General features: G+C 33.2%; 2 protein-coding genes across 2 annotated transcripts in view; one reads left to right on the top strand and one right to left on the bottom strand.

Annotated features, from left to right (window-relative positions):
• LOC132725919 (kidney mitochondrial carrier protein 1-like) overlaps positions 1-15249 on the bottom strand; it is a 263207-nt gene that overhangs the window by 114358 nt on the left and 133600 nt on the right. The window lies entirely within an intron of this gene.
• Positions 3026-14775, top strand: LOC132725906 (uncharacterized). The gene is made up of 10 exons (XM_060711099.1): positions 3026-3141; positions 3623-3664; positions 4787-4896; positions 5216-5287; positions 6195-6244; positions 7241-7293; positions 7764-7873; positions 12228-12296; positions 14063-14246; positions 14657-14775. The coding sequence occupies exons 2-8, from the start codon at positions 3628-3630 to the stop codon at positions 12240-12242; spliced, it is 447 nt and encodes a 148-aa protein (XP_060567082.1). The 5' UTR covers positions 3026-3141; positions 3623-3627; the 3' UTR covers positions 12243-12296; positions 14063-14246; positions 14657-14775.

Below are 15249 nucleotides of genomic sequence, written 5' to 3'. Positions count from 1 at the left end.
CAATTCGGCATCGAAGGAGAACTGTTTGATCTTTGCGGTTTGACAGAGATAGAGATGGTGACACATCAAGAGATGGGTTTATATCGTGAAGTTTATTAAAAAACGGCATTGTCCCAATTTGCTTTCCATTCAGATGATACGAGTTTATTTATAGCCGGCCAAGCAGGTAACAATAAGTCAGTTTTTTGAAAATTTAATGATTGTTTAGCTAAAGCATCTACTTTTTCATTTCCTCGTATACCTACATGACTTGAAACAAACAAACAAACGAACGATTCAAAGCAACTTTCTGTATTCGTACAAATAACGAGCATCATTTTTGCTTCATTACCATTTTTGTTGTACTTTCGTGTTTTCGTCTGACGCCCCGTGGAACGAATGATTGACAAAGTGGCCTCTTTGTCGTATTATAGTCCGACACCCTGTGGAGCAAAAGTACGAAATGGCACAAGTCAGCCACCATAGTTATGGATTTTATTATCTTTATTATTATTATTTTTTTTTTTTTTTTTTTTTGCTTTTAATTCTGAACAATGCATTTAATTAAGATGAATTTACTGTTAATTATGTTTAAGCTCATTATTGTTGCAATATGGAAGAAAGAGTAGGTTTTATATACGAAAGATAATCAAGAAATACCAGAAATTATAATTAAGCCATTAATTCAATACTAATTATCGAAAGTTTATTCAACACTTCATTATTATTTTATATTTCCATCTAATAAGGAAATAAAAACATAAACAATTAAACACACTAAACACCAATTCTACATATATTTACAGCATTAAGCATTTGATAAACATAAGAATACGAAACACAATGAAACACGCAATTAAGTTATGAACATAAACATTGTATCTATGTTATAAATGTACGCTTAGTTGACAATAAATGCTTTAACAATATTTCCAGTAAACTAACTCATTGTTTTATCCTTTGAAAACTCAGTATCAGAACAATACATAAATACAATAAATTCTGCATTAAATTTATCTTCATTAAATATAAAATATGACAATACACTACAATGCTCTCAATGGAAGCAGAACTTAAGGTATCTTCAACAGTCTTCGGGTTAACTTTCTAAACAATTGATGAACAAGTCGTAGATTAGTAATAGTTATAGTATATGAAACGAGTTAGTTACGAGGGTATAACACTGGCTGGGGCGACATCAAGGGGTGTTTCTGCTAAAAAATGGCGAGGCCGTTAGGCCGAGACAATTTTTTTTGCAGAAACATCCCGAGATGTCGCCCCAGCCAGTGTTATACCCCCGTAACTAACGAGTTTCATATACTATAACTGTTTTATCGCAACGGCATTATGTTTTCTTTTTTGTTTAGAAACAAATAAATAAATTAATCGTTAGCTACATTACAGTTATTTATCATAAGGCAGTTTTTCAAGTTGTTTTCGCTGGCCCAAAAAAATATACAAAAGACATCCAATATAATATAAGAGGCGGATTGTATACTGTTACCAAGATTGATTTAAGATTAAAGGGCTTTTTCATTTCATTAATTATCTTTGTTTATATTTTTCATTGTATTTATATATTTATTTTATTTTATTTATTAATTTCATTTTTTTTATTATTTTATGGGGTTTTTTTTGTTTTTTTTTTGCTACTTGGAATGGTCGTTACCACTGCCCCATTTGAGCCTCTATGAAAAAATCTGTATTGATATATACAAGGTGCGAAAAAAACTCGACCGATATATAACAGTCGAGTTTTTTTCCTATATGTATCAATGAAAAAACTGTACTGTTATATATCAATACAGTTTTGAAATGCTCATTGAAGTGTACTGAGTATAATGGGTTAGAAAGAACAAAGGAAAAGCTCACAGCCATGCGATAAAGACAGTTAATGTCCAAGCACAGCAAATAGCTTAGTTGCATATAAGCACTCGTAATATCTTTCACTGTTAACAATCTTTATTAGTGTGCGTGACAAAACAACTTCCTTGGTAAATATACAAAATATAATGCAGTAAATTTTCAACACAAACATGAACACTCTTTTTACAGAATTTGTAATATTTATTGAAAATTTGTGGGTGCTTGCCCTGTCAATTATTACCCTGTAAAATCCACTGGGATTGGCAATACTCATAAAACAACCTGCATGTATGTATTATGAATAAAAAATCATTTATTCGTTACAACATACCATTGAGGTATATATTTCAAATATATTACTTATATTTACAGTATAAATTCCATAGCTATTTTAGATGTTTGCAATCATACAGTATGACATTCCAAAATAATAACACTCTTCAAATCTACATTTAATTGATTTTTATTTGAAATGATGTATGTAAACAATTTTTTCACTTGGCAATTTAAAATAGTTCTACCCAAATTAAATTGATGGTTTATCTTTGAAAATTAAGCAATCATTGTTTAAATCATGTGGTGGGATCATCAGCAAGCTTGAAAATCGGACAAATGATAATTAATGTCGCGGCGTCTTCAATTAATTAATTAAAACAATTCAGTTCCATATGATGTTTTCATAAATAATATATAATGTACGCAATAAGATTAATAAGTTATTCATCAAGATATATTTCAGTTGTACCAGCGTGTACACCTATACCGGAAGTGGGTCTAACACGTCACAATCTCGGTCTCGTCTGTCTCGCGAGAATGACAGAACGCCAAAATGGCGGCGCCCATGAACTTATTTCTCAAGTAAAAATAGTGTCTTAAAACACGAATTTCTCACTTATAGGGTTGATGTCAACAGAAAAACTGTCATGGTACCTCTTTTTAAATGATGAATATTTATATTAGACAGACATCGATCCATCCATTCCTATTCCTTTAAGGGTTTTAAACTTATTGTTCAAAACAAGAATTTGAGATCTATTGTCATGTCGATAGCATTGTTTTTTAAAATATTCGTTTTAGTTAAAAAAGAGAAAAACGGTAAAACGTTTATAAAATAGAGGGCTAACTTTGCATAGCTTATCGCCGGCTCAATGATTGAAAAGTGCTATGTAAATATCATTTAGTTGTAAAGACTCGTAACTACAAGTCAAGCTAGAGGTCTTATCTTACTAGTTTTATCTAACTGACATTCAACCCATTTAAATCATTCTTTTAGAAAATACGTGGCAGTGCGAAACGGTAAGATTTTTAATCGACCAATTTTGTATTAGCAATTGAAGGGAAATTTTGAAATTAATTGATAAAGGAACTAAAATTAAAAATACCAAAAATCAATCCATGAAAGAGAGAACAAGTGGAAACATTGCATATAATGTTACATGGAATTTAATGCACTTTACAATATTTTCATGCGTATTAGACATTTTACTGTTAACACCAGTGCTAGAAAAACCCGCGGTTTTTATAATAAATTGAGATCTTAGGAAAACGTCTTTGCAGTCATGGATGAAATTTTTAAAAAACTGTTGTAAATTCATAGCTACAATATCTCCATGTGATGGACATGTTTCAAATGTATTTCTAACAGTGCAGTTTAATATATTACAGTGCACGTATATTCAAACAACGTTTCGAAAATATTTTTAATGATGCGTAGGACTTGACCACGAAGGTATGATTCAGATTTTATTCACTTTTGAGCGTTTCGATTTTTTTACAGGAAAAATGGTACGTTTTCTTCTTGCGTCCTTCATTTTTATGGGTAAGTAATAAATTACATGTGCGATGGATGATCCAGAATTACCCGGATTTTTGTTTATAATTCGGAATTAAGTTTCAAGCAACATTTATTTGAAAACGTCATCATTAAGGAGTCCGGAAAAGTTCGAAATGTCTCTTCAGAAACATTTAATATGACCCAAAATTCTCCTTATTCTACGGTGTTATGTTATGGCCAGCAAGAAGCATTACAGTACGATGATAACAGTACGATGGCGAAGCGCGACATACGATCTTGAAATAACGACAGTACGATGGCGAAGTACGACAGTTTGATATTGACAGACTATTATACTGTCGCACTGTAATTATCGTTCTGTCACTCTCATCGGTCACCGTCGTACTGTCACCACAGTAAACGGTCACCATCGTAATGTCGCACATTACCATCGTATGGTGGCCATAGTGTGTTTTGTTGTTTTTTTTTATGGTTTTTGTTTCCTTGTTAAATGGATATGTAATGCACTAATAAAATGTAAGATTAATGAAATATTCGATAATTTTGTATTGAATTTATAGCTTAATTCCTGGTTTTTCTTGATCTTCTCTCGTATATAAGGCTTACTCTTTCTTCCATAGTGCAACAATAATGAGCTTAAACATTATGAAACAATTTATTAACTTAATTAAATGCATTGTTCTATATTAAAAGCAAATACAATCAATAAAATCAATAAATATGGTGGCTGACCCGTGTCATTTTGCTCCACAGGGTGCCGGACAAACACACAAAAATAAGACAAGGTGACCACATTGTCAAACATTCGTTCTGCGGGACGCCTTTCGAAAACATGAAAGTACAATAAAATGGTGAATTTGTCGTATTTTGGTGATTTTGCATTTCGGTCCATGGGGCGCCAGTCAATAAAAAACGACAATGTTACCATTCTGTCGTATTTTCTCTCCGCAGGGTGCCAGACGTAGACACGACAATAAGGCAAAGTAAACACATTTTAGTCATCTCGTGTTTTCGCCTTTCGTCCAACGGAACGAAGATACGTCATGGCATAAACCAGCCACCATATATAACAGAAAATGGGTAAACTTGTGTGTGGCATCAATCGTTTTTTTGTATATTTTAAAGGACGAATATGATATTTTTCAGGGTTTGCTACTCTTGTGTCCCCATTAAGCACCATTAAGTGTAGGTTGTGTAACCAAGCGCGAACATTGGCTGATTGTAACAGTCTTGTTACTTGTGACGCCACACTCGAGGTAAGGCAACGTACTCTCATAATACATTGTGAAGTATTAATGTTAAGATTATCTAGAAAAATTGACCAATCTACTATAATGTGATAAAATTTATAAATAAATATGCAACATTTCCAGTATTATTTAGCATTGCCAAGTGTAGCATTTTCTGTTCTTTATCATGCAAGAATCACAATTACAAAAGTATGAATATATCGACCATGTACAATTTTTGAATTCTACACTTGTTACTATACATTGAATATTCTTCAAAGTATTCAGACAATAACACCGTACAATTTAAATAAATGTCAATGTCAAAATATGTTGCATTTTACAGAAATGTTTCATGGATGAATTCATAACACATCAACCAACAGTTGTATATAACGGCGGCTGCAGAGCTAAGAGTGTACGTGTTTCATTCTTGTTTTCTAATTTGATTTCATAAAATCAATATACAGATGAACAGATGAGCTGCATATCAGTGTGTTTTACCTACCTCTATAGCACTGTCTATATGCATAGATGCGCGTTGCTTTTTCTTGCGCATTCTGCGATACTGGATATACATTTATTATAGACCATAAAACAGACTTTACAAGTATAGTCCATGAATGACTTCTGTCTTAATTTATTAAAGATTTGTCAGATTTTGACTGTACAAGTAATACATTTTAAGAAAAACTCAAATTTATAAAACCATGTGGTTTCTGTTGCTTTCGGGTATGGGATTTTCGCAATTTATTAAATTTACAGTTAGCTTATGGGATATATTTTATCTTGATGTCAATAAATTATTAAAGCATGCAATTACGTTAGAACGTCTTGAAAAATAATTGCGAATGCGTTGTTTATTCCATAAAGATGCATTGATAAAGACAGCAAGGTAAACGTCGTGATTTGCCGAAAATGCTGCTATAAGCTATGGTCAGACGCGCTTACGAGCGTCAGTAAAAACATCTGCATGTGCAACATAATTACTTTGTCGTTTCGCACCGAGCTTTTACATGCATATACAATGATTTCATTTTATCAATAGATATAACATTGAATAGTCACACATGCGCACGCACGCACATACGCACGCACACACGCACCACGCACGCACGCACACACACACTTTTTCTTTCGGAAAATAAAGACCCACAATGTAGCTGTACATCTGTACTTTTCTTTCATGATATTATATATTTCTATTGAATTGATTCTTTTAAGGACCCTAGTTTATTTCTTAGGACATTCATTTCTTTACCTCATTAACACATTTTTCTTAATTAGGGCGTGTGAATTATCATTAAATTTTTATATACAAACAGGTGTGTGACATTAGTGGAGGGAAACGTAGTGACATGTTAGCGTGTTCAAGGTAATATTTGAAATTACAACACTTGCATTAAAATGTATAAAGAAACTTGTCTGATGCATGCAGTTCAAAATATTGTGTAAGTGAATTAAAAAAGAATAATAGAAACAAAGTACATTATGAAAGAAATATATTTAATTTCATACATGTTTATATGTCCGAAAGAATGAATGATGAATGCACGAAAACATTTAGTAGCCTATTTTTGCCGGAATCATGCGTACAAATCCATGCATTCTATGGGTTTCTTTTCGAAACGTTCGAGAACTGTCCTTAGGATTATGACAAAAAAACATTAAATGTCGCTTGATGCCTTGAAATATATTGCTTTTCGTGTAGAACGGTATATACCATGAGCAACGAACAATATTGAAACAAAATGCATTTTATCTCAAACAGTTATTATCCAATTATTCAATTCTCGTTCATTTAGTTAACGTGCGCGTATATAGTTCAGGAGTCTTAACACATCTGACTATACGAAGAAAGGACCAGTATTTAACGACACCAGAAATTGCCGTATAATCGAATTCTTAACCAATTTCATAATTCATCGATTCGACCAATTTAAAAGATTTGAATAAGACTAATGCTACGCGAGCTGTCCAAAGCCAGCTGTCTGTTTATTCCATCCTTTAAGTCAAATAGATAATAACATAAGTAAACATCAAATAAATACCCTTGATAAAATTGTTGATAAAAACAAATGTTGTCAATGTGTTAGACGAATACATTACAATAAACATGTCAGCGGCCTGGCTTATTGAAAATTTACACATTTCTGCATTTCAAAATTTTAAAAAAGAATTCCTTACATAATCTGGAAAATGTGACAGTTATAATTAAACAAAATATTATATTAATATATTAATCAAAATAAAAAAAAACAGCAACTTTTTTGTAATATATAACAGCTTATGACAATATAACTATTGAACATTATTACCTGTAATCACCGTTTAAACCGTGTAATATATTATTTTATCAACTGCTTTGTAGATGTTGTGCACTTGGAGATGACTGTAATAAACGGTTATGTGGAATCAAAGATGGTACGTTTAAACACGTTTTCCAAATTATCCCAGAAACAATAATTTCTGTTCGACATTTTTATCGTCTTAAACACTATTTTTATCATTGATTTTACTACAAGAAATAGCCTCTGCACCATGTTAACTTAACGGGATCAAAATAGATATCCGCTTTAACGCTTAAAAAAATTTTTTCTTCACAAACATGTACAGAAATATTCTCTATTAATTGTGAATCCATTTGCATCAGTTCTAGGTCTACCAAAGGGTGAATTTAAATCGGTAAGTCTGGTTTATTTATCAAATTCTAATTTTGGCCGAATGTCTTCATTGTATTATCAAGTAAAACTAAGGAAAGCATACCATTCATTTGACGAAAGGATTTTTTATCCCCCCCCCCTCTCAAAAAATAAGAAAAAAAAACAACGAAAGTTTTTTCAGTAATACTTGTGCTATTTCATCTGTTCAATTTAAAGATTTCAACTTTTCAGACACGTTAAACAGTACCCAGTGCTACAGCTGTGATCATCGGTCTTCGCAACAATCCGAAGTAAAAGATCCGAGTTCCTGTGTAATACTTGGAACATGTCAACCTAATGAGGTACATATATAGTCTATTGATACTTTTGAATTACAAAGTTCAACCGATGCTAGAGATATTAGAAATATTCAACTAGTCCCCATTGTCTCTCAGAAAAACAGATTTACTAAAACCGAGACAGAAATGTTCATATTTTTAGCTCACTTGAGGATAAAGTGCCCAAGGGTGAGCTTTTGTGATCACTCTCTGCATCCGTCGTGCGTCAACCAAGTCTGTTCAATAAAATATCCTAGGGTTTATTTGCCCCGTCCCTTCCCCGTTATTTCCTATGTTAAGACCATGTAATACAATTTTTGTTCTTCCTAAACCCAATAATATCCGGACTTGGCCCCCTCTGACCTCTACCTGTTTCAGAATCTGAAAAGCAGACTTCGTGGTAGACGTTTTGGTAGCAATAAAGGTGTCATGGAGGCGGTCAATGAGTTCTTTGAGGACCAAAATTTAGAGTTCTATTTTGAAGGATTAAGCCAGTTGGAGCACAGGTGGGCAAAGTGAATTGATATACAGGGCGATTTTATTGAAAAGTGAGACCATTAGTTGGGTCCTCTAACTACTGGAAGTACATCGGGCCATGAACTTTAGATCAATCATCGTATTTTATAATCATTGCACACGCGCTAAAGCCTTATCCTGAATAAGGGCTACATCTAGTAAATATAAAATTTATCCCATTTTAGTCTGTTCTTTTTTAAAGTGTAATTAACGGGTTAATCAAACACATTTTAATAAAACATATTAATTTAAACTTTTTATATCTTAGCCTGTCAAAGAACCATTGGTCAGGTGAGCGATCTAGGGCCATCTTGTCCCTCTTGTTTTTGTATGTAGTTATTACTTTGCATAAAGTTCTACCCATTACAAGTGTTTTAATTAAATTGGTGTCAAACCGGTGATGCTAAAAATAGACTTTTAGCTCACCTGAGCTTGGGGAAAAATATACTTAACAAGATCAGCAATGAAAGACGGTGTTCAATGAACGCAACCCCCACACGATCCAGCAACAAGAGCCAGTGGTAATGAGCCCAGGAGGACCCCAAACAAAACTAACAAAAACTAAACAAAACCAATCAAAACTATGATGTATAAACAAACATCCCTAGAAAACACTCTCAGAGCTGTTGATGCCGAGATGTCCGTACAAAATGCGACAAAACAGTTTAAATTTGCCGAGGTTGACGATTGGTGATCGCTAGTTCGGAAAGCATGGCTTGGGCACAAGTCATGGCAAATCACCAGCATTACCTGCTGCTGTAAAAGGAAAAACATGTAGGAAGCATTAAGACAGCCGCTGAATATGGGATTCGCCTTAGCCGTAAACATTTTGAGAGGAACAAATGTACTGTGAGACCAACTAAAGATCAATTCCGGTTGTAATGATTTCAAAGCCGGGAAAGCATGGTTCGAAGTGTTGAAGCGCCGATTCCAAGACCTTGTTTTGAGAAAGCCCGGGCAATTGCCAGAAATGCTGGGATAGTACTTTGACACACTTGAGACAATTGTTGCTGAAAACTATCTGCAGGATAAGTCGCTATACATCTGGAACTGTGATGAAGCCGGTTTTAACGTTGAACATAATCCAGTCAAGGTTTTCGCTGAGGAGAGAAATCTGTCGTGAGCGGGACTAGCAACAGTCATCGAATATTACGTTGATGGCTTAATTTAACGGCGCTGGTGATCGCATCCCTCCTATGTTTATCACCAAAGGCAAAACCAAACGGCGGTCTTTGCCGGAATTAAATACACTTAGAGCCCCTGACAAAGATGTCTCGACATTTCAACAGAATAGACTGATAAAGGATGAAATTGCTGAGGAGTAGTTTGACACTGTCTTTCCTTAAAAACTGCGGTCCTGGTCGCCCGCAACTTCTATCAATGAATGGCTATGGATTTCAATAAAATAGAACGGCCTATTAAAGAGAATATTGTCCTCATGAGTTTACCACCCCACTGTACCTATTTTCTACAATCCTTAGACCGTACAGTCTTTGGACCGTTGCAAAGGGCGTACAATCATGCACGTTCTTTTTTGCAGGAAAATGTTCTTCATATAGTTGACAAGTGGACATTTCCTGCTCTATTGCATATGCTTAGGAGAAAGCTGTGTCATTAACAAATGTGGAAATCGGTTTTAGAGCATGTGGTACCTCTATATAGGCGCGCCGTGCCAACAAGGGCTTTCTGTCTACGTAAGCTAACTGATCTACCCGTCACTCGACCTGTTTCAACTTCAGCAATTGTCTCTTCTAAAGACATTTTAAATCACTGAGCCTGTATTAGCATCGGAAAATATGTCCATTGGACAAGTTGATTGTTCCCTCAAGGCTGTCATAATTTCGAAAAATATCTTCTACGTATCAGTTATTCCTCTCCCAAAGCATGTCTTAGTTCTAGGCAATAATCCATTGAAGAAGTGAGTCTGCTGGCTCAAATCAATGAATCATTTGAAGAAGTCACATAGCTTATAACACAGTGACTCATTCGATGCAGACAATCTGTCTTCTTATAACAGTATCTTGTTGGAACGAGTTGATAGCTCACCTGCTCCAATTTTAGACATAAGTGAACCTGGTCATTTAATGAATATGCTTGCTGGCGCCTATCCCGTTGTCAAGGATATTATTTCTGAAGAAGAGAAAATTTCTGTACATAGCAGCATCGAAGCAATTTATCTGCCTCCACAAATTGTAAAACGTTGGAAGTCTGTAGCAAAGCGTCGCTCTAAGCCGACAAAATTGCTTTCTAGCTGAGAGGTTTTTGGAGCACAAACGGGCATTTTTAGAGAAAATCAGCCAAAATGACAATAAAAAGGCAAAAAAGAGCCGTGATATGGAAAAAAAACTGAAAAATAACTGAATTTTGTTTACAGATTTATTCTGAATGAATTATGAACGAAATAATCTAAAAACATAAACTCCCAAAGAGGTTGTAGTATTATAATACAACCACACTCTTGTAGTGTATGAAAGTTTCAACCTGTGAGTCTTTTTGTATTTGTGTATTTCATATTTAAGTCTATCAGACATTTAAATGCCTTTGCCTATAGTAATAATTGTACGGAGACGAAAATTGATACTAAATTTAATGTAATTATTTGAGAAAGAATATTTAAATAGTTGAACAAATTTTGTAATTAAATTTTCTATTGTCAATGAAATTATATATCTCTTTTCTGTTTCGTAATGATTTTCTTTTTTTAAAAACTACCAGAGTGTTCGTATTTTTCATAACATAAAGAAATATGTCCGTATTGTACATACCAAATGTCCGCATTTTCAGTACTGTGTCAGTATTTACCAGTTTCGACAAGAAAGATAAAAATATTAATACAGCAACTTTTTTGTCCAGAAATCCATTGGTTCAAAACGTTAATGAAAGAGGAATATGTTTCCAAATAGCTACATCGACGATTAATAGATAACGTAAATATTTTGTCTATCAGAAAGCTTCTAACGAACGCAATTCAAACTCTATCCGTATTATACAGAATTACAATATTTCTTGTTCCTTGTCATGTTCAGGTTAGCGATATTAATATTATCATGACCCTCATGTTTATAGTTCGTGGGAAACTTCCCCTTTCTAGATGTTTTAAAAAATATTAAACAGTAATTAATTCGTTTGTATGCGGATTTCTGAAAACAAATGAAATGTTTTTAAACATAGCTTATGACAACAATAGGTTTTTGAATTAATCTATTAATTAATGATCCTTCTGTTTAAATGTTTATTTTTACATTATTGTACTGAATTAACTAATGTTGATTTTCACGTGTTTCGTTAGTTAATTCAGATTCGGGTGCGTACTTTTTCAAATGCATGAAGGATTATTACTAAATAGGTGATAAAATACGAAGGGGAGGGGACATTTACGGGAACATTGGGTCACCGCTTAAAGGTATTTGTTATTTTGTTCGTACATTTTTCAATATGTGAGTACATTTTCAGATTTAGCTCTTGTTCTTTTCACAATATGATTGCATTTATTGTGTTAAGTGTTCACAGCATGTTTTCACCAAAATATTGTCACCATAATGGGAAAATTAAAAGAGCTAAAATGGACAGTTTTGTACCATTGAATGCAACTATATGCCTGGAATACGGTATATGTTTATAGTTCATGAAAAATAAGTAAATACCATTTAACCGTGACCTAGTGATAGCGTAAATAAACGAATCTGAATACTAACATATTTTACTATTTCGCATGGATGAAAAATTTAAACGATTAGTAAGTCCGGTTCAATCTTTATATTAAGTTTTAACAATGCACAGTTGATGCAACTGAAAATTGTTATTTCGATATTATAAAATTGTCTTTTATATATATGAATTTTTTTCGTTTATGATTATGCAGGTATGCTATACTTAACAGTCAGATGTCATGGGAAGTGATATGTTTTTCTTCGGTTGTAGGTATATGCCAGTAAGTCATTATGCTGCTTAATGCCATTTTCTTATTCATTTATTCATTGGTTGTTAGTATCATTGGCTGCTATTTCATTTCAATACTATTACGCATTTGATATTCAATCAAAATGCGTTCCTATTCTTCTCGATAAGTAGTAACAGTAGATATACAATGGGCCTCGAAAATATTTGTGTTTTTTCCTCTTTGCTGAGATATATATTTCAACAAATAATATTCAACGTATTTTTCTATAGTATCTGGCATTCAAAATATTTAATTAACACTGGTTCAAGATTATGATAAAAATGATTATTGTGTTCGACTTTATACTAGAAACACTGGTTTCAGGATAATAATAATAATGATTATTGTTTTCGACTTTATTACAAAAACAATGGTTTCAGGATAATGATAATAATGATTGTTGTGTTACTGCCATCAAAAACAAGCGCTAAAACTGGTTGTCAATTGATTCGAATGCTCTCTTTTAAACCCTATGATCGATATTGGTCTAACAGGCCATAACATATTCGAGTTGCATTAAATTACATTTGTGCATTAGCCACAGAATTGTCTACGTTTTGCATTCATCTTACATGCTTTGTGATTAAATTTGTGGTAAAGCATAAGCTTTTAAGCATTACCAATAATGGTAATTTTATCGTAAACACCAACACATGACTTCGTCAAGATATGAAGTGTTGATACAATAGTTTAAGATCTACCCGCAAGTCCGCACGTCTTTTTACCGACTGTAAGTCAGTCTGTCCGTCCTTCTTTCCTTTGTCTGTCTGTCTACTTGTCTGTCTGTCATTTCCAAAACAATTAGATTGTTTTAGCGATAGTTTCAATTTTTGAGATAATCTACTTTTCCTTTTGTCTTCAAAATATTCAGTTTATGAAAAACTTTTTCAACATTAAAAAATCGAAAATAAGAGCATGAAAGTTTATTTGCATACGGAGTGGGCATGAAAAGGATCCAACATAAGGAAACTACATTTAGATTAACCATTATATATCAGGAGGCTACGTTAACTTAAAGCAGCTGATCTCCAGAAGAACTGCCGTCTTGCTAATATTTCAAAATCCTCCCTTAAAAACATTATATAGTTGAAAGTAATCGAAATGACACTTCAAATGTTCATATTTTAACATTATTGCTCTGAAAACAAACAGTTCGCTTTTCCACCAACGGGAAATACCTTCTTTTATTTTACTGCAGAATTCTTTCATCCGGGGATTTTTTCTAGTATCACGTGTTCGTACAAGACAATATCGCTACCTGTGCTCTGGAACGCACGGAATCCGGGCTTTTATCAAACATATAGAGATACGAATAAATGCTTTTGTTTTTATATTTGTAGTAATTCATGGCACTTTAATTATAATTGAGTAATTATTTAATATATATGATGACCAATTTATCGATTTAGCTTGAAATGTGATAGGGGCCTACTAAATGACGAAAATTGATAAACGATCCCGGGCATTTCGGATACCGGGATTTTTAATGACCACTGTTGTGACACGTGACCGCGTTAAATGAATTATCTTCTCCTATTTATATTGGCTACTGCGTTAGTAATGTAGTAGATTTGGAAAAGTAAAACCCGATATATTAACGATTGTGTCAACATTCTTTCTTAAATAAAGGTGTCAGTAATGATGGATTTATAAAATAAACCTAACTAGATCAGTATTTACTGTTAACTTGAATTTTTTTTTTCATTTTTCCATCTGGAGGTCAGTGGCTTTAACAAGACTATCATTTGGTATTACAGCAATGTCACTTTTTGATGAAAACGGCTTATGAAGACTATAAAAATTGTGTTTCAAATAAAACGGCACTACCTCCTGGCCCAGACCGTGACAGACTTTGTGGTAATACCGGACGCGCCACATCACTTTGCCATTCTTGCTGTGCTGATGGTGGATGTAACTATGGCACATGTCAGGAACAGAATGGTAAGTTATATAACTAATAGATTAAATAAATGTGTTTAATTACATGACACATTTAATCTAATATTATAATCAGTACTCCATCGTGAATTTACTCAGTATTCTCTCTCACATATCCAGTGAATTACCATTCATATATATTTATTTTAAATACATGAAAATTACCGGAACATAAAATAATAGAAAATGCACTTAACGACCAGACAACTTTTGGATGACAATTAGTGTATGGTATTTATGTTGAACGAATATTTAGCTAATGGACAAGTGGTGTTGTTGTTTATTTGTTGTTGTTGTTATTTTTTGTTGTTGTTTTTTCGGCGCTAGTTATAACTCATATCGGGCATGCATCTATGTCTTACAAATCAGATATACATGATCATGAAGCATTTAATTTTTGTTTTATTTTAAAGCACGAATTTTCCATCTGGCAGAGGAAGGAAAGTTTGATATGGATACCTTAAAGATGATATAGACAATTTAAAGAGAACGGAAGATGGAACTTGTTTATGTTTTAAACAAATGAAACAAATTGTCGTTTGTTTTGTCTTTTTTTATACTTGATAAAAGGTAAATGTCTCTTGATTGTGTTTTATGGTATGGTATTTGTTTTTTACGCGATATGCCGTGCATATGGTAATTATTCATTGCACAGGTATACGACTTTTTTTAATCCAGTATTAAAGATTAGCCAAACAGTCTAACCAAATGTGTAAGGTATTACTCAATTATAAATAAAATTGCTAGGAGAAACTGTAGGAAATCTTGATGGAACTACGGAGCATCAACACAGCGGTTATATATATATATACTCCCAAAACATTTTTAAGGCGGACAAAATAAAATACTGTCTCAAAAAGTCCGCAAGTTGGCTGGATAGATTCATCACACAAAGGAATACAACTTCCAAGCTGGATATTTGAGCTGACAACGATTTTGTGAAAGTGATGTAAATTCACAAATGTCCTTACGTTGTAAATTCACAAATGTCCTTACGTTATACATT

The sequence above is a fragment of the Ruditapes philippinarum genome, unplaced genomic scaffold (genome assembly GCF_026571515.1).
Source record: "Ruditapes philippinarum isolate M1 unplaced genomic scaffold, ASM2657151v2 ctg27_1_1_1_1, whole genome shotgun sequence".
Classification (NCBI taxonomy): domain Eukaryota; kingdom Metazoa; phylum Mollusca; class Bivalvia; order Venerida; family Veneridae; genus Ruditapes; species Ruditapes philippinarum.
This window is presented reverse-complemented; position numbering and strand designations above follow the sequence as displayed.